Below are 25,981 nucleotides of genomic sequence, written 5' to 3' on the forward strand. Positions count from 1 at the left end.
GGCGGCGGCGGAGTGGGCGGCGCGCCCTCGGCGGGACCTTGCTGCGAGCGGCGCCCGGGCGGGCTGGGGCTGGGGCTGGGGCGGGGATGAGCGCCTCGGCCGCCACCGGCGTCTTCGTGCTGTCCCTCTCGGCCATCCCGGTCACCTACTTGCTCAACGCCCTGGCCGCCGCCGGCAGGTGAGAGGGAGGGGGCGGGCGGGGGGCTACACACGTGTCCGGGGGCGGCTTGCACGTCTGAACGCGCGGCTCGGGAGAGAGGCGTGCAAGGGTGGAGGCGGAGCGGCACCCGTGTGCTCCCCCGCCTGCCCCCCTGGGAGCGAAGAGAGGGGCCGGGGCGACCCCCGAGCGCCTTCTCGCCGGCATTCAGACGAGCGAGGCTCAGGCAGGGCGCGGCGGAGGTGCCAACCTCGGGGGCTCAGGATGCCCCTTGAATGCCAGGGCAGAAGGGCTCCCGGGTAGGGCGCTGCCAGAAGAAGAGTTGGGTTTTATACCCCGCTTTTCACTGCCTGAAGGAGGCTCCAAGCGGCTTCCAATCGCCTTCCCTTTCCTAGCCCCCCCCCCCGCCCCCAAGAGCTTCTGCTCGGTGAGAACAGCACTATCAGGACTGGGACTAGCCCAAGGTCACCCAGCTGGCTGCCTGTGGAGGAAGGGGGGATCAAACCCGGTTTGCCAGATTAGAAGCTACACCATGCTGGCAACCTTAACACGGGCTATTTGTTTGTTTGTTTGTTTGTTTGTTTATTTATTTAACACAGTGAGCAGCAGATTTAAAACTGTTGGGTTTCCCACGCACAGTTTTGTGTGCTGCCTGTGTGAAGTTCCTCTTTGCCAAAGTTGCACGGCATCCTCTGGACCAGTCAGCTAGAGAAGGGATCCCCACCCCCCCTTCGGCTGCTCTCGGCATTCTCCACCCCCCCCCCCGGGTGGGCCGGGTGCCAGCCCTCCCGCAGCCCTCCTTGAGCGCTGGCAGAGAAACTGGGCTGGTGAATGAACTGGCCAATTTGCCCAGTAGCTTCTTGGCTCTGTCTCCTCCTATTTTGCACCACAGATCACAGATTTCAACACTTCTCCTGTCCCATGCAAAAAAAGGTTGGGAGTACAGCAGAAAAGCTCTTTTCCTGCCTCTGGAAAAATCACTGTAAGAACCGCACTGGCCTGAATATCTATTCCATTTTAAAGGCTTTTTCCTTCCCCATGTGTGTCCAACTGTTTATTTTAATACTAGACATTTAAAAACATATTCTTTCTCAAGGGATGTGTGATTTCTTGTATTCGGTTAGTTGACTCTCCTTTGTAACCCTTGGTAGCCAGAAAACCTTCTCGGTAAGCAGGTTTGAAGTCCAAAGTAGCAGACCTGTTGAAATCCACTCTTCAGAAAAGACCACTGAAACCTTGGAAACATATTAAAACACTGGGAGAAACACCCCACTTTTTTCTACCCGAAAGAGTCTCAAAGCGGCTTCCAGTTGCCTTCCCTTCCTCTCCCCACCCTGTGTAGGTGGGACTGAGAGAGCCCTGATATTACTGTTGTATGCGAACAGCCCTATCAGGGCTGTGACAAGCGCAAGGTCACCCAGCTGGCTGCCTGTGGAGGACCAAGGAATTAAATCCGGCTCGCCAGGTTAGGAACTGCCACTCCTACACCACGCTAGCAATTTTTCTGTGCATTGTTTGGCATTTCTCTCTGCACCACATTTCTTGTCTCAAAGTCTTCCCCCTTTAATGCTCACAACGACTCATCGAGGAAGGCCCAGCTGAGAGAGACCGGCTAGCCCCATAAGGGAGTGTGAATTGCAATCTGGAGCCTGACCCCACATCAAATGGGCTGGCTGTCTCTCTCTGTCACCGTTTGGTTCCTACAGGTCTTCAGGCCCCTCGACTGCAAAGGCTAAAACCTGCAAGTGACTACAACAGAGTGTGTGTGTGTGTGGGGGGGGGGGCAGAATTACGAGGGCTTGTTTGTTAGATGGCTTGCATAAGTGCCGGTGGTATTTTTAGAAGCGGCGTTGTATTCCTGCAGGGGACATTGTGTGGCCAGGGGAACAATAGGGAGCAGGTAGGGCCAGGACATCCCCTTATCCGAAAGCCAGGCCGGCCTGGAAACCCTAACCCAAGCTTTGGGGCTTAGGGCTGGTCGGCACGTGGTGAGACGAAAGCGGAAAGATGCTCTGCTGCTCCATTACCTTTTAAAGCTCAGGGCTGCCGTAAAAAGAGACCTCAGTGTCATTGCCGGGGTTCAGACAGACGACAGCAGGCTAGACTACTGCAGTCCTCTCCCTATGGGCTTGCCCTTGCACAGAATCTGCCTGTCGAAACCATATATTATGCTTTTGTCCCTTGTATTGCCTGTATCGCTTGGCCTCCCTGGCCACGGGTCCCGTCTGCGTATCCACACTCGATCTCACTCTGTAGGGGAGTTTTATAGGGGAGGGCCACAGATGTTATTAGGGCATTGGCCAAACCAAGGGGATCAGGTGGAAAGTGACGGGAAAGACCTCTGTCTGAAGCTCTGTTGACCTTGACAGTTTGGTGTAAGGTTACTTTCATGTCAGCAGGGTCCAGGGCTCACCTATAGGGATTTGGGGTGACACCCAAGAGCAGGTGGTCTTTCTAAGCCCAAGTAGCCCTAGTAATTTATATTGTTGTTCGCTGCTTGGGGTCTTGAGGGTTACGTTCCTGGACACCCGGCTCTCGGCTGACGAAGCATATCGGCATTCTGTGGCAGATGTTCTGCAAAATTAGTACCCCCTAGGCAGTCAGAACCTCTTGTGGCGCAGAGTGGTAAGGCAGCAGACATGCAGTCTGCAGCTCTGCCCATGAGGCTGGGCGTTCGATACCAGCAGCCGGCTCAAGGTCGACTCAGCCTTCCATCCTTCCGAGGTCGGTAAAATGAGGACCCAGCTTGCTGGGGGGTAAACGGTAATGACTGGGGAAGGCACTGGCAAACCACCCCGTATTGAGTCTGCCAAGAAAACGCTAGAGAGCGTCACCCCAAGGGTCAGATGACCCAGTGCTTGCACAGGGGATACCTTTATCTTTACCTTTAGGTACCTTTAGACAGCAAGTCTGCAAAACCACTGCCTGGGCCTTACATACATTTTAGAATATGACATGTTGCTTTTCGTTGACGAAAAAAAAAATAACCACCTGTAACCTCTGTGCCGCTTTCACAGGTTTTAAGAATTGCCTGCTTGCATTGACTTGAAGTCAGAGAAAGTACTAAAATAGTTCTGTTGTTTTTTTTAGCCATTTAGGAAGGTTGTCAAAAATAGTGTCTGTTTGCATGCTGCAGCGCACAAAACATCTTGGGAAACAAAATGCGGTGCTCAACTCATGGTAATCAAGGAGTAACAAAGAGACAAAACTGGTCTTTGGCGGACAATAAAGGACGGATTACAGAACCCCAGTAGAAATACCTTGCCACATCCCTTTCTTCCCATACTGGCTGGGTTCTGACATTATGCCTAAGTGTGTGCTGACCATAGGTTAGTTACCCAAGCCATCACTTGATATTCCAATTTTTGCTCTGTTGGTTTGGTAGACACAGACGCAGCCTTTCGAAAATAGGCCGCTCTTAATTAACTCCGAACTCCAACCAGAAAAACCGAACAGGGAACATGGGCAGAACACAAACTGTCTGCTAATTTAGGATGCTTTGGGCTGATCCTGCGTTGAGCAGGGGGGTGGACTAGATGGCCTGTATGGCCCCTTCCAACTCTATGATTCTATAACCTGATTGGTCCTTATCACAGGTTACTGATTGGTCTATGAGTCCTTAGAACGAGAGTCTGTGATTGGTTCGCTTACGGTTCCTCATTTGCATAGTGCTCAGGATTAGCACTTATTTAGCCCACATATATCATGCAAACAGTGGTTCTGAGTTGCATGGCTGCTTTGATTTTTAGGACTGTCGACTGTAAGCCGTGACTTTTTAGGGCCTTCTGTCTCACGGCGTGGCGGCTGCTGGGAAGTAGAGCAACAGCACCAAACCGTTGTTTGCACAAGCCCTAGTTTGTGACTCGGCTTTACCACCTGGTCCAGTTGGTCAGTTGAGACGTCACCTGGGACCATAGTTTAAATGTGGCGTGATGTCGGCGTTGAGCCGGTGAAATACAAACACCACATCATCCCAGTTCTGCATCCTTTGAAGGCCTCAATGTTAGCTTTGGTGAGAAACGGGAAGTGCTATTCGTTTCCAGATCCGATGTCTTTTGTCCACTGAACAAAAGAGTGCCAATCTGCATTTCAAGAAGGGAGAGTCTGCAAAACAGTTCCTTAACGTTCAAAAGGACAGTGGTAGAAGCCAAGGCTTGTTGCTCCGGGCAACAGTGACAACAGTGTAAAATGGTCAAACACACAAGCAAAATGCAACAAATGTGTTAGGCAAATTCTGATTCATTTGTATTGGCAGCTATCATGTGCAACATGGTAATATGTTAACTAGAGATGGAAAATATCCCCCCCAAACTGCGCTTTATATGATACAAATAAAACTATGGACTCTTCTGACAAAATATTTGGCTGCTGGGAATAGAAATAAAGAACGGCATCAAAATCGTAAAAGTTCTGAAAGACGGCGTTCCGGATAAAAGCCAGTTGCTCCGGCAAGGAATCGGAGGGACCAATCGGCAGGCGCAAAGCACCTGCCGATTGGTCCCTCCGATAGTCTGTCGGGGGGAAGGGGCCAATCGGCACCCTTCCTCATCCCGGACACAGCCCGCCTTCCAAGGGCTTACTGTTTTATTTAGTCCGTGGCGCCCGTGGCGCCACGGGCGGTATACAGTTGAGGCAGGTTGTGTGTGTGAATTGACTAAATGTAAACACGCACCCATACACAAAGTAGAGTTTGGGTTTTCTAGGTCACAGTCAACCCCTCATCTTCTGGGTTGGGTTGTATCTGGGGAAACTACCCAATTAAATCTTAGAGATCTGATTTTCCTTTCTTTCTGGCCTCCTCTGTGCAGTTCTTGGGCCATCGTAGCCGTCGGCTTGCTCGTCCTGCTCTTGGTGGCTCTTGCAGCTCGGTTCCTCGTGAAGAGAAAACCGCCCAAGGACCCGCTCTTTTATGGTACGTGTGGGTTCCATACCCTGACCTGGATGCTCTAGGTTAGCCCAGCCTTGTCCGATCACAGAAGCTAAGCAGGGACCAAGCCCTGTGAAGATAGGTTGAGGGACTTGGGAATGTTCAGCCTGGAGAAAAGGAGGATGAGAGGGGACATGATAGCCCTCTTTAAGTATTTGAAAGGTTGTCATTTGGAGGAGGGCAGGATGCTGTTTCTGCTGGCTGCAGAGGAGAGGACACGCAGTAATGGGTTTAAACTTCCAGTACAACGATATAGGCTAGATATCAGGAAAAACTTTTTCACAGTCAGAGTAGTTCAGCAGTGGAATAGGCTGCCTAAGGAGGTGGTGAGCTCCCCCTCACTGGCAGTCTTCAAGCAAAGGCTGGATACACACTTTTCTTGGATGCTTTAGGATGCTTAGGGCTGATCCTGCGTTGAGCAGGGGGTTGGACTAGATGGCCCGTATGGCCCCTTCCAACTCTATGATTCTGTGATTCTTGTTAATATGTGGCTGGGAGACCACTGAGGGAGTCCGGAGGGGCTGGCATAAGAAAAGAAAAAGAAAAGACCCTGGCTCTGGTTGAGGCCAGACATATTGCTTTGGGGCCAGGGATCCACAGCTGATTGTTGTTGGCTGAATGTAGTGGGAACATATTCAGAAAGGCAGTCACAAGAAGGAAAGAAGGCAAGAAGGAAAGAAATAAGGAAAGATGCTGGAAGGTAATGGGAAGGAAGGAAACTGGAAGGTAATGGGGAAGGAAGGAAGGAACAGAAGGAAGAAAGGAAGATGGAAGGTAAGTAAGTAAGTAAGTAAGGAAGGAAGGAAGGAAGGAAGGAAGGAAGGAAGGAAGGAAGGAAGGAAGGAAGGAAGGAAGGAAGGAAGGAAGGAAGGAAGGAAGGAAGGAAGGAGGCCGGAAGGTAATGGGGTAGGAAGGTAGTCCGGTCTGTGTAAGACCTTGAAGGTGAGTACCAAAACTATCACTCTTGTTGGACCGGCCTCCCGAAACTCTTAGCTGAAAAGCACTCTTGGTTTAAGCCTCTTCAGAATCTTTGTGGGTTCAGATCACAGCCATGACATTCCAGTTAGGCCTGTGACTAACCCACATCCGTATCCCTTCTTCTGTTGCCCCAGTCTATGCGGTGTTCGCTTTCACGAGTGTCGTGAACCTGATCATCGGGCTTGAACAAGATGGCATCATCGACGGCTTCATGACCCACTATCTGAAAGAGGTAGAGCAATCATGTTCGGCATAAGCTTTAAGGCTGGTGGGACTGTGGGTGACCAGGTGGGAACTCTTTCAAAAACTTACGGGGCAGGGGGGAGGAGGGGATAAGATTCTCAAAAGGTCCAGTAAGATCCTTTATGATTGTTCGCTCTTAATGCTGGTGGCGAAATAGCGAATGGGGTTTGCTTCCGTCAAAGCTGTGAGGGCTACACGGCGGGAAGCTCAGCCGTTTGCTTTAACAGGCTGTAAAGTTCCCGCATAGTTATGCTTCCATGTCATCTTTGGGTAGGAGCCTAAACCCCTTAACGGGGTCGGTGGAATGTTTACGGCCTCTGAGGACACCGTATTGTTATTTCAGTTCACCCCGTTGTCAGTTCATTTGCCCTGAAAGAGAGATGGTTGATGGGGACTTTTATGGGGGATTGTGTTCTTCTGAAATCAGAGGGAGACTTATCCTGAGAATTTTGGGGGAAGGTGGCTTGGGCACATACACGAAAAGGCATGTCTCTCTCTATATGCTTGTGTGTGTCTGTATATACTGATTCAGGACCAATTAATTGTCCTGTTCCAGAAAGGTAATGATGTCAGAGTGACATAATATATAAAGAGAGCTCATGGCTCACAGATATTAAGACTGTGACTTTGCAACCTGGGATGCCATCCTCCAGGTGGGACCTGGGGATGCCCTGGAATTACAGCTCCACTCCAAGTTTTACTCGGTGGTAAGCCCCATTCAGTTCAGCAGGGTCTTGCTTCAACCTGTGTAGGACCAGACTACGAAGCGATTCATTTCCTTCTTTAAGGATGTTCCCCTCTTGGATGCCCGTGCGCGGCATGGTTGGCGAGTGCTGATCTCAGCTACCAGTATGTTGTTGTTTCTAAGTTGAAATTTTAGAAACGCATCTCTGGCCCGAGGGAGCTTTCTGCAGGGCAGTCTGGGCTGTTCTTGCTCGTACATCTATGCCGTGTTTTCTAATGTCATTGGCTGACCTGTACACCTTTCCCCCTTAGGGCGAACCTTACCTGAACACGGCTTATGGTCATGTGATCTGCTACTGGGATGGCTCCGTGCACTATATGATGTATCTCTTAATGGTAGCTGCCATTGCTTGGGAGTAAGTCAATTTTCCCCCCGTTCACTGTTTGTACATGTTGTACACTTTCTGGGAATCTACTTGGAACAAGCGTTTCGACCAACTGGGGGGGGGGCAGGGAGGGGCTTGAAACCTGCCGCCAGTAAAGCACGGGTGAAGTTTCTTCTCTTCAGGGGCTTAAAACACCAAACCCAACCCCTATTTGGACTCCTTAGAGCAGGGGTAGTCAACCTGTGGTCCTCCAGATGTTCATGGACTACCATTCCCACGAGCCCCCTGCCAGCGTTTGCTGGCAGGGGGCTCATGGGAATGGTAGTCCATGGACATCTGGAGGACCACAGGTTGACTACCCCTGCCTTAGAGTGCCAAATCAACAGCATCTTGCCTTTTCATAGAACCATAGTTGGAAGGGACCTCCAGGGTCATCTAGTCCAACCCCCTGCAGTATACAGGAAATTCACAACTACCTGCCCACCCACAGTGACACCAATTCCATGGTGACGCCCCCCTTTTTGAGTTAGGTCTTGACCCATTCTGCGTTCCGCCTTCTGAATTCACCAGGCCCTTTCCTCAGGTGCCAGGGAACAAGATTTTCTTTTTTAAAAAATGGTCTCTGCCACTTAGAAATACTCAGTGATCAGACTTCGGGTTGTTTCCTAGCAACAGCGGTTTGTCTTTTCTTCCTCTTCCAGAATTAGTTGCTCTCCCGGGAAGAGATGCCATGGCTTGCCCCGAAGGGTCCGAGGGATTGTACTTTGGTGATGGTGCTGAGAAATCTCTAGTGCCCCCCTCCGAACAATTTCCAAAGCTCCCAGGAACGAGGAAACTGTGATTTAAAAAAAAGACAGAATCATAATATGACTGTCTTTAGTACAGGCTTTCTCAGCCAGGGTTTTGTGGTCAAGTTGACCCCCCAAAAAGGTCCACTGATGGGCCTGGAGGGGACAGGAAGGGGAGGAGCCCCCGGGTGGGCGTGTCCACAGCTCTGCTTCCCAACCATATTCTGCATGATGGCACCACTTCTGGGGTTTCTCGAAGCCTGGAGAATGTTTCAGGGGTTTCTCAATGGTAAAAAAGTTGGGAAAGGCCTGCTTTAGTGGTTAAACCGTTAAGAGTTTGTCCTGTAGAATTCTAGACCCACCCCCAAATGACCCTATAGTGTACATTGAGGTCATGGCTAGAAAGCAGCATCACAAGACACTGTAAAATGGGTTTTTGTTAAAGTTTTTGCTTTGGGTTGACTCTGCTTATTCCCGCTATAAATGAAGAGTTTTCTTCCTCCACAGGATGGACAGGACTGTTGCAAACAGTTGATGAAGGATGTAACTGCTTAGGATGATCCTGTAAGACTTCTTCCCCAGAGAAAACATATGGATCCTACCCATTTAGCTCAATATACTTAATGGTGACTAAGTAAAAGGAGAGAGGGTTGGACTAGATGACCCTGGAGGTCCCTTCCAACTCTATGATTCTATGAAGGCAGCTTGGTATAGCCCAGGGGTAGTCAAACTGCGGCCTTACAGATGTCCATGAACTACAATTCCCATGAGCCCCTGCCAGCGAACTTCTTCTTCTTCTTCTTCTTCTTCTTCTTCTTCTTCTTCTTCTTCTTCTTCTTCTTCTTCTTCTTCTTCTTCTTCTTCTTCTTCTTCTTCTTCTTCTGCTTCTTCTGCTTCTTCTGCTTCTTCTGCTTCTGCTTCTGCTTCTGCTTCTGCTTCTTCTGCTTCTTCTGCTTCTGCTTCTGCTTCTTGTTGTTGTTGTTGTTGTTGTTGTTGTTATATATTGGTGGCAGGCTGTGTCCGCACCTAGCTAGATCCCTGCGTTAAACATCTCCTGCATTCAACATAGGCCTTTAGTTCCAGAAGCAAAATTGCTTTGGAGCACAGAGATCGTTATCTGGACACCGTCTCTCTCCCTTTCAGGGAAACCTATCGGACCATCGGTCTGTACTGGCTGGGATCCATCATGATGAGTGTCATTGTCTTTGTGCCAGGAAATGTCGTAGGTAAGGAGATCACTGAATCCACTTTGTGCCGGGCTGGAACGGATTCCCATTAGGAGAGCTACCTTTGACAAAACCACAACAATCTTTTCCTGGCTAAGATTCTGGCCATAATGCCATGTTGCAGAAGTGGATGCCTTTCTGCATGCCATGATAAACAGAAAACCAGACATACTGTAGATTATGATCTTGCATCTGGAACGGCTGCAGATTTGTGCTTCTGGGGTGGAGGCTGGGCATGTGGAACTGCTGTTTTGTTTGCTCCATTCTGTGACTCACAGTAACAGGTTTAAACTACATGCAGAATGATATTGTGTAGATATCATGGGGAAAAAATTCAGTCCGAGGAGTTCAGCTGTGGAATGGGTTGCCTAAGGGGGCAGTGGGCTACCCCTCACTGGCTGGACTGATTCTTCTCCTGGATGCTTTGGGCTGATCCTGCATTGAGCAGGGGGTTGAACTAGATGGCCTGTATGACCCCTTCCAACTCTAGGATTCTTAGGTTACATAGCCCAAACCTCCCTGAGTTTAGTCCCTGTTGGTTGAAGGGCTCTTTGCTGCGTATCTTAGAATCTTAGAATTATAGAGTTGGAAGGGACCTCATAGGTCATCTAGTCCAACCCCCTGCACAATGCAGGACACACACATCCTCATCGCTCATCCACTGTCACCTGCCACCCCCTTGAGCCTTCACAGAATCAGCCTCTCCGTCAGATGGCTACCCAGCCTCTGTTTAAAAATCTCCAAAGATGGAGAACCCACCACCTCCCGAGGAAGCCTGTTCCACCGAGGAACCGCTCTGACTGTCAGGAACTTCTTCCGGATGTTTAGACGGAATTTCTTTTGCATTAATTTCATCCCATTGGTTCTGGTCCATCCCTCCAGGGCAAGCGAGAGTAATGTGTAAATATACACTGGGCAATGCAGTCCTGAGCAGAGTTATGGATGCATAAGAGTCTAACACTGCTTGGGATAGCACTGCAGATGTAGTCTCTTAACTGATGAATCGACCAAGAATTCCTAAACGGACTAGCAGCCTTGTTGCTATTATTTCTTGTTGTTTTGCTGAACAGGAAAGTACGGAACAAGGATCTGTCCTGCGCTTTTACTGAGCATACCATACGTTTGCCTTCCGATATGGGCTGGATTCAGAATCTATCACCAATCGCCAGAGACTTCCAGCTCTACGGCCAAGGTAATTTTAAAAGGAAAAGGAAAGCCGATGGACGGCATCCTTTTTTTGTTTCCAGGCTACGTCGGTCGCAACCCACAATTCCACGGAAAAACTCCCAAAGGGGTCTTTGACATGCCCAAATGAGGTGGTGAAAATGAGGGTTGCTCTATACAGAGTCGGACCTTGGGTTCATCCAGCTCAGTAGACTGTCAGTGGCTCTTTATCCGGGTCGCAGAAATGTTTCTCCGGGTCTCTGCGGAGGGAGGGTTCAGCTAGAGCAGGGGTAGTCAAAATGCGGCCCTCCGGATGTCCATGGACTACAATTCCCATGAGCCCATGCCAGCATTCGCTGGCAGGGGCTCATGGGAATTGTAGTCCATGGACATCCGGAGGGCCACAGTTTGACTACCCCTGAGCTAGAGATTCTGGAAGGTCTGTGCTGGGAATTCTGAAGCAGTTTCCTCTTGGGGTATCCATTTGGATTGGACCCATAGCAACATTTTCCCCCTTGCCCAGTTTTTCTGCCTGAAACAGTCTGAAACTGGGCCCAAGATTCGGAAGACGTACAGAAAGCCTCCGTCTTTGTCCCGAGGGAACACGTGCATTCCAAGGAGACGTTTCAGGGTTAAACACCTTCTCTTGGGAGGTATCAGGATTTGAACCTGGGACCTTCCATGCACCACATGTGTGCTGTGGTAGTGCTGGGACCTTCCTCAAGCCGGGCCTTTCTCCTCGGTGAGAGTGGAAAAAGGCGGTCAAGTCGCACCCAACCGATGACATCTCAAAGCAAGAGACATTGCCTGCCTCTGCCTAATGACCCCAAACTCCCTTAGTGGTCTCCCATCCAAGTATGGATGCGATGCGCCAAGGCTTGAGCCACCTGCAGCTGTGCCGGGGAAAACCTCTTGGACCTGAACCCAGATGGACAAAGGTCATACAGGCCCAAGCGCCCCCCCCCGCCAGCTCAGCCCCCTGTCAGGGCTTGTCCAAAGGACAGGTGAAGTAACCAATGGAAAAGACTCAGAAAACTCTCAGAATATTCTCCCCACGTCCCCAGGCAACCGAGACAGTCCCTCCTACTCAATTTGCATTACGAAAGTTCCAAGTTCCACCCTGGCTATTCCAAGGACATCTCCGATCATGCTAAATGGAGAGGGAAAAAATTGAATTAGCTCGGAAGGGTGAGTGCCTTGCTAATTATAGCTCAATCATACGGGACGACCCACATCCCTAGGCGGTGGGGAGCCGCCTTTCAATCTCAGAGAACTGGTTTTTGACGACCCGTTTGTCGAACAGTCCTGCCTGACTGGCCGATATCAAAATAACTGCACGCAGTCGTCCCTTCTCCGTCTCTGTTTTGCCAGAGTTAATTGCCGAGCATGCGCTGCGCATGAAACGGGGCATTTCAGCCAATTATCAGCAGAGGTCAGCTTTGTGTCTGCAGCGGGGTGCTAAATATAGAGCCCTTCTCATTGATCCTCTAGGCTTTTTTGGGGTGACCCTGCCATGAAACTGCCTTTCCTCTGGGAAAGAACTTGGTTCTTCTCATTCAATGGATGGCTTCTGCTTGGGACTCCTCTCTGGATGCTTAAAGAGTGAGGAAAACAAGCAAAACCTAAACAAAAGATGTGTCTCCCATATCCAGGGGTGGCCAAACTGTGAGTCTCCAGATGTCCATGGACTACAATTCCCATGAGCCCCTGCCAGCATGTTTTTGCCGCTCAACTTTTTGCGTTCCTGACTTTTGTTCAGGTTGGGTTTCGGTTCCCTTTTTTGTGGGTTTTGAATTGTAGCCCATTGTTTGGCCACCCTTGTACCTAGATCCTTGTTCTAACCACTATACCACGCTGTCTCTTCTGGTATTTGTAGTGCGCTTTCTCTTGTTTGCAGCCGCTGCAGTCCTTTTAGCAGTTCCGCAAGGTGTGCCTTGGTCTTTACCTTGCAGAGCTAAGCTGAGCTAGTGAGGCCATCTCAGAGGTGAGATTTGAACTGGGGGCTTCTTGGATTACACTCAGAGGAGAGGACGCTGGGTCAGTCAGATCCTTATCCTTCTGGCTCACAGGCCACTTTGTGCCTCTCCCAGGGTCTGTTTGGAGGCTCCACTTCAGGCTGGCAGACGCTGAAGCACTATGTAGTTGTTGGCTGAACGGACCTGGCCGTTTCTTCCTGCCCTCTTGAGTTTGGGTTCAGCAAGGACAAAAGGGCGTTCTTTGTATAGTCTTCCCTAGTGACTGCAGAGGCCTTTTCTGAAATGTCAACCAGACTAATGAGTCGTTGACAAGTTGGTCTTTAAAAAAAAAAATACACTGTAAGCCCGGCTAGAGATGCTCTCGGTCATATGTATTTTTATCTCTGTTAGGTTTCCTTCCTGCTTCTCTGTCTCAAGGCTCCTGAAGGCGTTTAGAATGAAAACTGGATAAAAATGACCATCCGGCAATTCAACACACACACATGCACACAACTCCCCCCCCCCCACAATAACATTATATTTGTTTCCGACAATGCATTGTTTTTTAACATTGTTTTATTATCTTAATATTTCCATGTAGTAATACTCTTGTGTTTTTTTTTTTCATGTGTCATATTTATTAACTTCTATCATTGATTAATGCAGTTTCTGCAGGTGTATTATTGATATGGGTCAACTGACCAAATAAACAGACTGACATGCGCACAGCCTGAACACACAATCCTGGAAACGGCAAATCAAAAAATTACAAACAAGAAAAATCAATGTATATCAGGCTTTCTCAATTAGGGTTTCATGAAAACCAGGGGTTTCTTGAGGGGCCTAGAAGGGTTTCCAGAATGGGTGGGAACTAATTAATTTTTAATATATCTTTTCCCGGCCTGCCCACCCCTTCTAAAATGTCCACGGATGGGCCTGGAGGGGGTGGGAAGGGGAGGTGTTCCAAGTGGGCATCTTCACAGCTCTGCTTCCCAACCACACTCTGTTCAATTATGCCACTTCTGTGGTTTCCGGAAGCCTGAGGAATTTGGGGGGGTTTCTCAAGAGTAAAAAAGTTGAGGAAGGCTGCTGGACATACTCATCTCCATAACACTCACGTGACGATTCTCTAACAGGAGCAAAACAAGTTACGTTCCCTTTTTAAACTGTATTGTCTCAGTCCCACTAAAATATTTGAACTGATTTTGATAAGTGGGACCTGTGTGAGCAGGCAGTTCCACAAATTGGGAGGGGGGGGGGAAGGCAGGCCCGAGAAAGCCCCCAACCGGGTAGCTTTCCTGCCACACTTCAAAGATGGAGACACTTGCTGTATACTCCCTTCAGGTATGGGTCGACCCCAGGAAGAGGCCAGGTTCCTCTTACAGAATCACAGAGTTGGAAGGGGGCCCTAGAGGCCATCTAGTCCAACCCCCTGCTCAACGCAGGATCAGCCCAAAGAGAACCCTCTGCAGCAAGGGAAAGCGCCTCTATTCTCTTACAAGGGTTATTATCCCGCTTCCCATTCCTATATACGGCTCTGCACTGAACAGGTTTCGGTGTACAGAACGGGTCGGCCAGGCTAAATATAACTGCGTCCGCGTCTCCTGCAAAGTGTGCTTTGATCGTTGCTTGCCTTAGCGGGCAGCTTCTTGGTGGTCTTCCCTTAAGCACGACATTACGACATTACTGTTGCAGGCCATTAAAGAAGCACAGCAGAAGCGACTCTTCCGGAGACCTCTGGACCTCCTCTTGGCTGCGTACTTCGTCTTCGCGACCGGGTTCTGCCTATTTAGGGGCATGGTGAGTGGAGCATGAGGAACACCCCTGTTTTGTTTCCCTTATGATGTCTGGAGTTTTGAGTTTCTTTTTTGAGTTTCAAAGGGAAAGGTGCATCTGGCCATGCCCGGGACAGGCAGGCGGCATTTCCTTATCAAGGCAGACCTTGGCTTCAGAAAGCTGCTCTGAACGGAAAGATTTATAGCAGGGCTCTTCTAACTGCAGTCCGTGACAGATACCCACCTGAAACATTCATAAGACAAGCAGATGGAGAACATACATAAGAAGAAGAAGAAGAAGAAGAAGAAGAAGAAGAAGAAGAAGAAGAAGAAGAAGAAGAAGAAGAAGAAGAAGAAGAAGAAGAAGAAGAAGAAGAAAGAAGAAGAAGAAGAAGAAGAGAAGAAGAAGAAGAAGAAGAAGAAGAAGAAGAGAAGAGAGAAGAAGAAGAAGAAGAAGAAGAAAGAAGAAGAAGAAGAAGAAGAAGAAGAGTTGGTTCTTATATGCCATTATCTCCTACCCAAAGGAGGCTCAAAGCAGCTACAGTCGCCTTCCCTTTCCTCTCCCCACTGCAGACACCCTGTGAGGTGGGTGAGGCTGAGAGAGCCCTGATATTACTGGAGAAGAAGAAGAGTTGGTTCTTATATGCCTCTTTTCTCTCCCTAAAGGAGTCTCAGAGTAGCTTACAGTCGCCTTCCCTTTCCTCTCCCCACAACAGACACCCTGTGGGGTGGGTGAGGCTGAGAGAGCCCTGATATTTCTGAAGAAGAAGAAGAGTTGGTTCTTATATGCCGCTTTTCCCTACCCAAAGGAGGCTCAAAGTGGCTTACAGTCCCTTCCCTTTCCTCTCCCCACTATAGACACCCTGTGGGGTGGGTGAGGCTGAGAGAGCCCTGATATTACTGGAGAAGAAGAAGAGTTGGTTCTTATATGCCTCTTTTCTCTCCCTAAAGGAGTCTCAGAGTAGCTTACAGTCGCCTTCCCTTTCCTCTCCCCACAACAGACACCCTGTGGGGTGGGTGAGGCTGAGAGAGCCCTGATATCACTGCTCGGTCAGAACAGTTTTATCAGTGCCGTGGTGAGCCCAAGGTCACCCAGCTGGATGCATGTGGGGGAGCGCAGAATCGAACCCGGCATGCCAGATTAGAAGTCCGCACTCCTAACCACTACACCAAGCTGGCTCTCATTCATTTTAAAGGTTTTTAAGCATTATGGTGGAAACGGGCAAGAGCTGGGCCATGTTGCTGGCCTTGGAGTCTGAGAAACTCCTTGAAATGGCTCTTCGGCTTCTTCTTAACTCCTGCTGCAGTCTTTCCCCCGTCACATTGGCTGTTGCCTTCAGACCTCTTTGATTCCCGTTTGAACGGTGCCTCAGTGGCCGAAGGTGACTGCTATGACTGCCTTTGGGGAAGCCCTGGCTGGACGCTTACAATGGAAGCCATTGTAAGAGTCACACATTTCCTGCTCTGCTCAGCAGCCTGGAAAGTTGGCCTTATGGAATAATTGTGTAACGTGACCCCAGAGAGCAAAGAAAGTTTTTAAAAAACACAAAGGCGCCGATCTCGGTTTGCGTTTTCAGGAAGAGTTGTTGTGTTGTATTCTGTTGTTACGGTGCGCTCAGGTAACGGGAGCCGCAGAAGGAAAACAATCCCCCCCCACCTTCCCAAAGTATGTAGGTCTTTCATTCTCGCAGAGAAAATGTTGCTTGCACTTTGGGAAAAAAACAAGAAAAACACCAACTTAGGCAGATTGTAAGTGGTTGAGCAGAAGGCATTGGGTCGGTGCTTGGCCCTTGTGGGAGCCAGTTTGGTGTAGTGGTTAGGAGTGCGGACATCTAATTTGGCATGCCAGGTTTGATTCTGCACTCCCCCACATGCAGCCAGCTGGGTGACCTTGGGCTCGCCATGGCACTGATAAAACTGTTCTGACCGGGCAGTGATATCAGGGCTCTCTCAGCCTCCACTCACCCCACAGGGTGTCTGTTGTGGGAAGAGGAACGGGAAGGCGACTGTAAGCCGCTTGAGCCTCCTTCAGGTAGGGAAAAGCGGCATATAAGAACCAACTCTTCTTCTTCTTCTTCTTTCGTCCATGCTCAGGGAAAATGCCGTTCACACCTTTGGGGTCGGGAGGTGAATTTCTTGGACAGGGATTCTGTTTTTTTTTGGGGGGGGGCATCATCCAGGCATGGAACTGGGGTCATTATGGAGGGCAGGAAGTCGTGAATTTCCGGCATTCTGCAGGGGGTTGGACTAGACGACCCTGGAGGTCCCTCCCAAACTCTATGATTCTACGAGTGGGTTTAATTTTCATTTTATTTTATTAAGATTTCATTTTATTAAAAATCCAGGTAGGTAGGTAGATAGGTAGATAGATAGATATATTCTACAGCAGTGGTAAAAACACTCTGTCCCAGTTGCAACCACCCAGGAAAGGAAAGAGCAGCATGTCATCCCTCGGAAGAGTTCACTAGAATTAGTTTCAGTCCAGTGAGGTTTCTCGCAGGTAAGTATGTTCTACTCTAGGAAAAGTCATCCCTGTCAAACATTCCTCCATAGAAGGGTCTGTGTTCTGCCTTCTCTGTGGAGGGATGCCTTGGGTTGACGAATTTGGGGGGGGGGGCAATGTAGCGCCGGTTGAATAGCCAAGCAACCAGTGGCCTGTGTCAAATATAAGGCCCCTTCATGCGCTTAAAATCAGGTTCAGGGTGGGCTTTTGCAGCCCACCTTGTACCTGATGGAGCAAAGCTCTTGGGGGTGGTAACAGATGTCTTTGTTGGGCAATCCTGTACCAGCATCTACATTCCAACGGTGTGCTTGATGCTGTACAGAGGCTACACATTGGGGATGCTCAGAGGTCTAAATGCCACGTGGTCCTCTTTAGATTGCCTTGGACTGCCCAGCGGAACTGTGCCGGTTGTACAACCAGTTTCACGAACCTTACCTTAAGGACCCTGCCCGCCTATCCGAAACTTCAGGTAAACATTCTGCGGTGAGAATCTGGAATCTGTGGCTCTGGGAAACAGTGAATCCTGAAAGCGGGGGGGGGGGGGGGGAGGAAGACCTAGGAAAGCTGGAATTCATCCCAAAGAGGAGTCTTGCTCATTTGGTACTGTTGCTACTGTGTCAAATCCAGGCTTTCTCAACCAGGGTTTCGTGACGGCCCTGGAAGGGTTTCCTGAATGGGTGGATAATTGGTTAGATAATGGGTTAGATAATTTTAAATATATATCTTAAATTTGTTAAACATTTATTGGGTGATATGACCATATACAGTCATGTTAACCCACCCACCCCTCCCAAAATGGCCGCTGATCAACCTGGAGGGGGTAGGAAGGGAGGGGCCCCGGGTGGGCGTGTCCACAGCTCTGCTTCCCAACCATATTCTGCATGATGGCGCCACTTCTGGGGTTTCTGCAAGCCTGAATAATATTTCAGGAGTTTCTCAATGACAAAAAAGTTGAGAAAGGCTGCACTACACCAAGCTGGGTTCAGTTTTTTTAAAGCCACAAAAATGCCCAAATGCTGGGTAGATTTTTGGATTCTCAGGCCTAATTGGGCGTCCCACTGTCATTTCAGCAGTAGTTCCTCCCGGACTGGCTCATTTGTGGTGTCGGAGTAAGGCCGGGGGAAAAAAGGAAAAAAGGGTGACAGAGTGTGGGGAGAGAAGGCAAGAACACATTCAGTTCCCCTTGCCCATCTCCCATTTTCAAGTGAAAACAGAAGCTGCCTCCACTCTTTGTACACAAATGGAGAAAATGAAGGTCCCAAGAGCACGGTTGTGTCCGGTGTGCCTCTGGTTCTCAAGGGACAAACCGGTTAACTTTTCCTCCGCCGTGCAGATGCTGGTGTACATGTTCTACTCTGTGCCGTATTACCTCATGGCACTCTACGGCTTGCTGGTGCCCGGATGCTCCTGGATGCCTGATTTGACCCTGATACACGCTGGAGGACTCGCTCAGGTATTAACAAGCGTGCTTTCTCATGTTTATCTCTTACAATGTCATTCTGTTTAAAAACTTTTTAAAATAAAAGAGCTCAGGCGATGGAGATTGCATGGCCCCTCCTCCTACGGATGGCAATGTATATTTCCAATATGACATTAAACCTGCATTTTGCACGCCTCCCCCTCCAGCTGAGCTCATGAGCTGCGGCCTGAGGATTCCATCTAGGGTTGCCAGCCTCCAGGTGGGGTCTGGAGATCTCCTGGAATTCCAGCTGATCTGCAGACTCCATAGATTGCTTATTTATTTATTTAAAACATTTATTCTGCTTCTCCCAAAGGAAATGCTGCATCAGAAGGTGGTCCCTAGCAAGGTCCTTCCCTCCTCAGCACCATACTGTCCCAGGTGCTACTCTCAAATCTCTACGTATTTCCGAACCTGGAATTATCACCCCATGTCCACCCCCAAATCCAGCCCTGATGGCGCCACTGAGGGGTCACCTTTCTTCAGTTTGGGAAGCATCAAGAAGCTCCCGTTCTCCCCTGTTAACGGAAACACAGTTTCCACCTGTGCTCGAATTGTAGAGCTGCCAAAAGGTTGCCTCCTTGGCCCAGGCCTTAACAGTCTTGATAGAGCACCCTTCAGGGAGAACTCGCTACCCAGGGCCCTGCTGGATTGGACCAAAGCTGTACAGCTCTCAATTTTGACAGTAGGGCCACGCTTGTATGGCTCTTGGGATATTTTTCTTAGTCCTTCCAGCCCTGTGACCTTTCATAGAATCATAGAATCACAGAGTTGGAAGGGGCCATACAGGCCATCTAGTCCAACCCCCTGCTCAATGTTCATGGAATCATAGAGTTGGAAGGGACCATACAGGTCATCTAGTCCAACCCCCTGCTCAATGTTCATGGAATCATAGAGTTGGAAGGGGCCATACAGGCCATCTAGTCATAGAATCATAGAATCATAGAGTTGGAAGGGGCCATACAGGCCATATAGTCATAGAATCATAGAGTTGGAAAGGGCCATACAGGCCATCTAGTCCAACCCCCTGCTCAACGCAGGATCAGCCCAAATACATATTGTTGTATATTGACCTTTCTGCCAGTGTCTCCCCCAAATCGTAGCAATCCCCAGGGAAACACAACGGGCCCATCGTGGCTTTAAATGGTGAGGTTTGCATGGGACTTGGACCTGGGCCCCTTTCTCCTCCTGCAAAGAGTTTGGCGGCCATACGCTTGGGCACGAGATTGCTATTGCAAATGATCTGTCGCCTGAAATAGAGAATAACAGATGGGAGACAAAAGACAGCATCAATCCCCGCGTGCTCCTCCATCGCTTCTATCTTTACATGTTTGTTTAGGCTAAAAATATTCCCTGGCTTGGCCATCTCTTCCCCGTACATAACCTTTGATGTAAATTTACACTCCAGAGCAGTCTCAGCGGACACTGACCCAAAGATCTGAGGCTTCTGTAACAGTGACAAAGCAAAAAAGCAAAACAAAACCCCGTCTCTAGGGAAGGAAAACAAATAGAGGGCTTCTTTCCGTGATATTTAAATTATCGGGCCAGCTCTTGAATATTGCAGACATGATATTTAGCTTTGGGCCAGGGCTGCAGAAGGAAGCCTGCAAGTCCTGATTCTGCACAGCCGGAAAGCATTCAAACGAGAGCGTACATGAGGTAATTGTGCGAGTATCCCTTGACTCCAGTTGGGCTTCGGGATTAGAAGATGAAGATTCTGTGCTACGTTCTCCTAGATTCTATAAACCAGGGGTGGGCAAACTGCGGCCCTCCCGATGTCGATGGACTACAATTCCCATGAGCCCCTGCCAGCATTTGCTGGCAGGGGCTCATGGGAATTGTAGTCCATCGACATCGGGAGGGCCGCAGTTTGCCCACCCCTGCTATAAACTGGCAAATCAATTTCAGGGACTCTGAGCAACTCAAAGAATTCAGCCGGTTTGCACACGAGAAAACAGCCTTGCTTAGCCTGCCTCTGAGTTTTTCCCCAGGCACAGTCTGATTTTTGTGGCCTCTTGGACTCAATGTAACTTGACTTATAAACGTTCCTGAAATGATGGATGCTCAGGATGCAACATGTCTTCTCTCGCGTACCATTATTCGCGTGAGCACTGTGATTAGCAAGGGGCTGAATAAACAAACACGGGTCCAATGTGCTAATTTAATTGATTAAAACCTTCTCGATGACCTCCTAAATCCATCAGTTAATAACTCCCCCCCTTAGACTGGATCTTCAAAAGTGATGCCCAGCTAGACAGAATGCGAATGTTGAAAAATCAAGTCAGCACCATGGTTCAAGTAGTTTAAATATGTCCACCATAGATCCTCTTATCTAATTAAGATTCCGAATCATAATCTCAGAGCAGCTTTCACGTCACTTAGTTTAGAAACGAATAAAGCCCATGGAGGTCTTGACTGGGTGTTACACAGCTGTATGCCAAACCCCCCCCCCCCCAGCATTTTTGTATTTGTGGTGTACAAGCTCTGGAGAATTTACCCCATTACATATTTGACTGTTTACGCTCAACCCAGGGCCAAATTCCATCATGAGATCTTATGTGGTCCCAACCTCCACTCTGTCGCTGAAAAGATAACCTTCTATCTGACCATATGGACATAAAACCGCACTATTTACTTTGGCTGCTAGGAAAATAAGGGCCAACGTTGTTACTCTTAAGGCAGGCTCTTAATACTCTTGTATCCATGTAGTATTGCCTGCTGTTTCATAACCCTTTGGTCTTAAATTTTATCTTTTTATACAGTCCCTTTTATTCTATTTTATTGTTCACACATCTGAAACGGTTTGAAATTTTCATTTTATGCTTTGCAATTTTATGCCAATAAAGGTACTCTGAATCTGAATCTGTTTATAAACTTTTATCTTACATTTTGTAAAGGCCTATGGCTATATACAAATAAATTTATCTGTCTAACTGATTAAAACAAAAATGATTAATCAACACAGTTCTCTACATTTGGGGCACTCTGTGTGTATGTGTCAAATAAGATGCTCAAAGATTTGCCTGTCTTTCTTTGTGTAATACAGGCCCAGTTTTCGCACATAAGTGCCTCTCTCCATGCTAGAACACCCTACAGCTACAGAGTCCCCGAAGAAGCAAGGGTGTGGTTTCTGTTCCTCAATGTAACATTCGGACTCCTTCCTCAATTGCTGGCTTATAGATGTGTCCAGAACCCGGAGTTTTTCTTGAAACCAAAGCCAGAAGAAAAGGCTGGGTGAGAAGACAGAAGTCATGAATCGACTTGTGTGTAACTGGACTGCTGTTACAAACCCCGGGGTTTGTCCGGAAAGAAGCACCCTGCCAGTTTTGAATGTATCTTGGCTGCAAATAAAGATGTATTCTATCTTTCATAGCACTTGTTAAGAGTATCTTTCCATACTGTCACCATTATCTGTAAGTTAGAACTGGAAGGAGGTAAGCTTGTGCATGTATCCTTAAAATTGGTTAGGTGTAGGACAGTCCTACATAGAACCACCATGCAGCTAACCCTGTCTGTTCCCTGGGACTCTGCATCACTTGATATTTGAACTTGGTTGCAGAAAGAAAAGCCTTCTGAGAAATCAGCATCTTGGTACTCCACTGGGAAGTCATTGTTTAACGTATATTTTGATCAATTCGCCGTAACTAACCATGACCCACGTGGGCTTCTACTGAAAGTGGCATCCTTATGTTGAGTAACCTTGTCGGCAAATTCTTGGATTACTGACCCCATGTCACAGTCTCATAATGTATGTTTCCGTGCTCTGTGCCATATCACTGGCTATTTCTGGTTCCAAATGCTTGATGTAATGACCACACAACACTGAAGGGAAAATCCTATGCACACGCCTGATGAGACTTTTGCACAGGAATTCCATGTTTAACAGCCCTGCATTAGGCAATCTGTATACTTCCATTCTTACTCAAGACCATTTTGCCGTGTTTTCCTGGAAGGTCTTAAAGATACATGTTTTCTGCAGCCTTCAGTTTACTCATAGTTTCCCATTGTTCTCTTTCATTGCCCTTTTCATTCATTCATTCATCCATTCATTCATTCATTCATTCATTCATTCATTCATTCATGTTTTTTATGGTCCATCTTTTTCACATTGACTCACGGCAGATTTTACATAGTGAGTCAGTACAGTCAACCAAATGGGACATTTAGTAACTGATGCAGTAGGATATTAGAAGACTGGGAATGACCAGAAAGAATTGGTCCATAGGGTGTTAATATGATATACTGAGTGTTACAGAAATGGCAAAAGATCCTGTTTACAATACACTGAATACAGCAGAAAAGACCATAAGTCCTTATCATTTATCCAAGTAGGTTCATGAAACTATTTGTACTCTTGTCTAGTTCAATTTTGCATAGTTCGCAGGCCAGGAGAGCAGGAGGGCATTCCACAAGGTAGGAGCCACAATGGAGAAAGCACATGTGTATGGGCAATTGATTTTGCCTATTTTCAGGTTAGCATCTTCAGAAACCCCTGCCAGCATGAACAGAATTGTCATGGCCGAATGGCAGAGCTATGGAGCACAAAGAGGGTGTTTGATACATCCTATCCAAACACTTTTTTGGTATCCATTTGCCACGAGGGGCATAAAAAAAAACAGGCACAACCTCTATGCTTTCCTTCATGGAATAAAACATGGTAGCACTTACCTGTAATCATAGTTCATCAAATGGTCTTCTGTAGAGGTACGCATGGGGACTGCACAGTTGCAGGCCAGCCGTGAAAGCTGTCTAGTAAAATAGGAATGCCTCTCCCATGGTGCTTTCCAGCCAAAATGATCATCTAATTAGGAGGAGGGGGTGATACTTACCCAGTTTTCCCCAAAGACCTCATGATATTAAGGTTACAGAAGGCTCACAGTGAGGCAGGAGGGAGGGATGTGCGCCTGCACAGAAGACCACTCACTGGATAATACTTACAGATAAGTGCAACCCTGTTTTCACCTTCATAGCTTCTGTGTAGTCCCACAAAAGGATTAGCAAGCTCACTGAGTGAAGAAGGTGGGTGTGAATATCTCAGACCACAGAGGGCCACCTCCAAAACAGTTGTTGAGTATCACATATTGACCTTCATCCATGCTCTCTAAGTGACCAATGAGCTCTCGGACAAGTGTCCCAACTGAAATACATGCAGGGATGTGTCAAAGAAAAAAACACACCCTTTGGAAAAAGCCAAGATACATGAAGCGGTATTGAACCGCCATGCACTCAAAGACAGCATTTGATAGCCCCCACTGACACAGTAGGATGGATTGTGGGAAGACATTGAGGATGTGTGATATGAGGACAGACAACCCTTAATAGGGGCTCCTGGCCAGGGCATCAGGCTGTCAAACGTTGTGAATGAAGAGGGCATAAATTGGCACCCCCATTGTCCTCATTCCATGGTTGGAAGTGTTCCATACTAAAAAGCCCGATTCTAAAGAAACACCAAGGAAGTGTCAAAATAAAACCACTTCTGTTTTGTAACATCTTTAGAAATCAAAAAAAGGAAGAGGCAAGTTAGAGAGTTATTGACCCAACCAATGGCCAAAACATAATCAACAGCATATGAAGCTGTGGTTTCTTTCCCACAAAAGGCCATTTTCTCTGTTTAACTTTGAAAAACGGATTATGTTATTCAGGATTTATTAGTGGTGTAACTGATTCATAGATTTATACAGTTTTATAGTACCGGTCTGCCCCTTGAGGAAACCTGATGGGGCAAAATGAGCGCTAGGCATGAATTCTCCTCAAATGTTATGTTATGAGAAGATAAAACAACCACTCTTCGTATTTGGCTGGCGAACTGTGTTGACATTCTGTTATCCTTCTCTGGATTGTTTATTACTGTATTGTCTGTTGCGTACATGATCATTGGCTTGTTGGAGCCAGGCGTTCAGTTCTTATCAGTCTATGTAGTAATTTTATTATTTGTTGAAAAAAACACACAAATTCTGCATTATTGAACTCAGCTGGGTTTTACAAGGACCTTTTGGTTTCTGTTTGCTTAGTGCATGCTCCCTTTGCCATTGGTTTGGTTTATTCAGGTGGGCACGTGGTTGAGAGCCATATGGGACTGTACAACGAAGCCACAAAGATGACCCAGTAGGGATTTAAATCAGAAAGACATCAGAGTGGAGCTGTTCCAATGTATTGACTTGATCCCTTTTTGTAAAATTCCCTCCCCCAGCACCATCCCCCTCCCCCCAAATTGCCAGCATCCAAGTTAGCTTTCCATCTACATGGAAACAACAGTTTAGGAGGAGGGCAGGATGCTGTTTCTGTTGGCTGCAGAGGAGAGGATGCGCAGTAATGGGTTTAAACTACAAGTACAACGATATAGGCTAGATATCAGGAAAAACTTAGTAGTTCAGCAGTGGAATAGGCTGCCTAAGGAGGTGGTGAGCTCCCCCTCACTGGCAGTCTTCAAGCAAAGGTTGGATACATACTTTTCTTGGATGCTTTGGGCTGATCCTGCGTTGAGCAGGGGGTTGGACTAGATGGCCTGCATGGCCCCTTCCAACTCTAGGATTCTAGGATTCTACATTGACCCTACAAGGGTCACAAAAGCAACCAATGTACAGGGGATTGATTGGCTGTTTTGACAAAGAATTATCATTGGCTGTATTTGGTTGTATGACACAGTCTACTAATGTAATAGAATTAATTTTTGCTATATATTCCCTGTCATGGAAGGAGTTCATAGTCTCACAGAGGGCTTGCACTCGAAAGCTCACGCCCTGAATAAATCTTTGTTGGTCTTAAAGATGCTACTGGACTCTGATTTTCTTGAAAGTAATGGTGGAGCAATGAGACACTCCCATTTCCTTGGGCATCTGATCCCCTCCCTCCCTGAACCTTTATTTGAATATTAAATCTCCCTTTCCCAACTGGTCAGAGGAAAGCTTCACATTTTTCTGAATTGAGTACTAGCATACAACAGGAACCAATAAGTGTCTTTGAATAGTTAAATCATGCCATAATAAATACCTAATACAGAAAGTTATTAAGACAGAAAGGAAACGGCAATCCATCCTTTTCTACTGTTTTATCTTCTCACCTATTTCTTTTTAAGACGTCGTCCAACTACATGCAAGCATATTTCACAGTACACAGATTGATTGACACTGAACAGAATGCATCAAGCTACACGTCAGAATAAACTATTGATGCCCAGTGAAATGCCCTTCACTGCCACAATGCCCACATATCTCTTCCCCAAAACTGGGTCAGTGCTGGTATTCCTCTTCCTTAATGGAACAGGAGGTCCTTCAGAGGAGCTCAGAAGGCATCAGCTTTGGGTTTGTAGAGAGCACCCATTCAGAAATCATCATAGAAAGATGTTTGGCTTGGAACCACCCAACCTGTCAGAATTGTGTCCATGGTAGCCATTTTGGAGCCCTTCCAATCCCCCATCCCCTAATTCCAACAGCACCCAGAGCCTCAACAAGGTTGAGGGCCAGTGGGACAAACTGTAAGTGTAGTCTTGCCATGGTTGGGGTGGGTACTCAACAGGACCATGGTTCAGTGGTAGAGCATGCAGACAGTTCAATCCCTGGAGGCCTGCTACGCTCGGATTAGACAAGGTGAAGGACGGCAGGCCAACGATGCATGTGACAGCATGGTCTGTTGTGGTCATGCAGTTGGCAGTCGGTTGTTCTTGAAGCTGCCACTGGAGCGTCATAGATAAGAGCAACAGGATGGAAAGAAAGAGGTCTCCCTCGAATTTGTGTTCT

General features: G+C 47.8%; 1 protein-coding gene across 1 annotated transcript; it reads left to right on the plus strand.

Annotated features, from left to right (window-relative positions):
* TM6SF1 (transmembrane 6 superfamily member 1) lies at nt 1-21,617 on the plus strand. Its single transcript, XM_077318130.1, is given in 11 exon segments — nt 1-178; nt 4,966-5,069; nt 6,197-6,294; nt 7,302-7,405; nt 9,307-9,389; nt 10,460-10,581; nt 14,204-14,308; nt 17,162-17,236; nt 17,238-17,255; nt 18,120-18,239; nt 21,292-21,617. Coding segments are annotated over 11 exon segments (1,113 nt in total). The 5' UTR covers nt 1-86; the 3' UTR covers nt 21,484-21,617.
* Nucleotides 21,618-25,981: the final 4,364 nt, after the last annotated feature.

This window comes from Paroedura picta, chromosome 18, assembly GCF_049243985.1.
Source record: "Paroedura picta isolate Pp20150507F chromosome 18, Ppicta_v3.0, whole genome shotgun sequence".
Lineage (NCBI taxonomy): Eukaryota > Metazoa > Chordata > Lepidosauria > Squamata > Gekkonidae > Paroedura > Paroedura picta.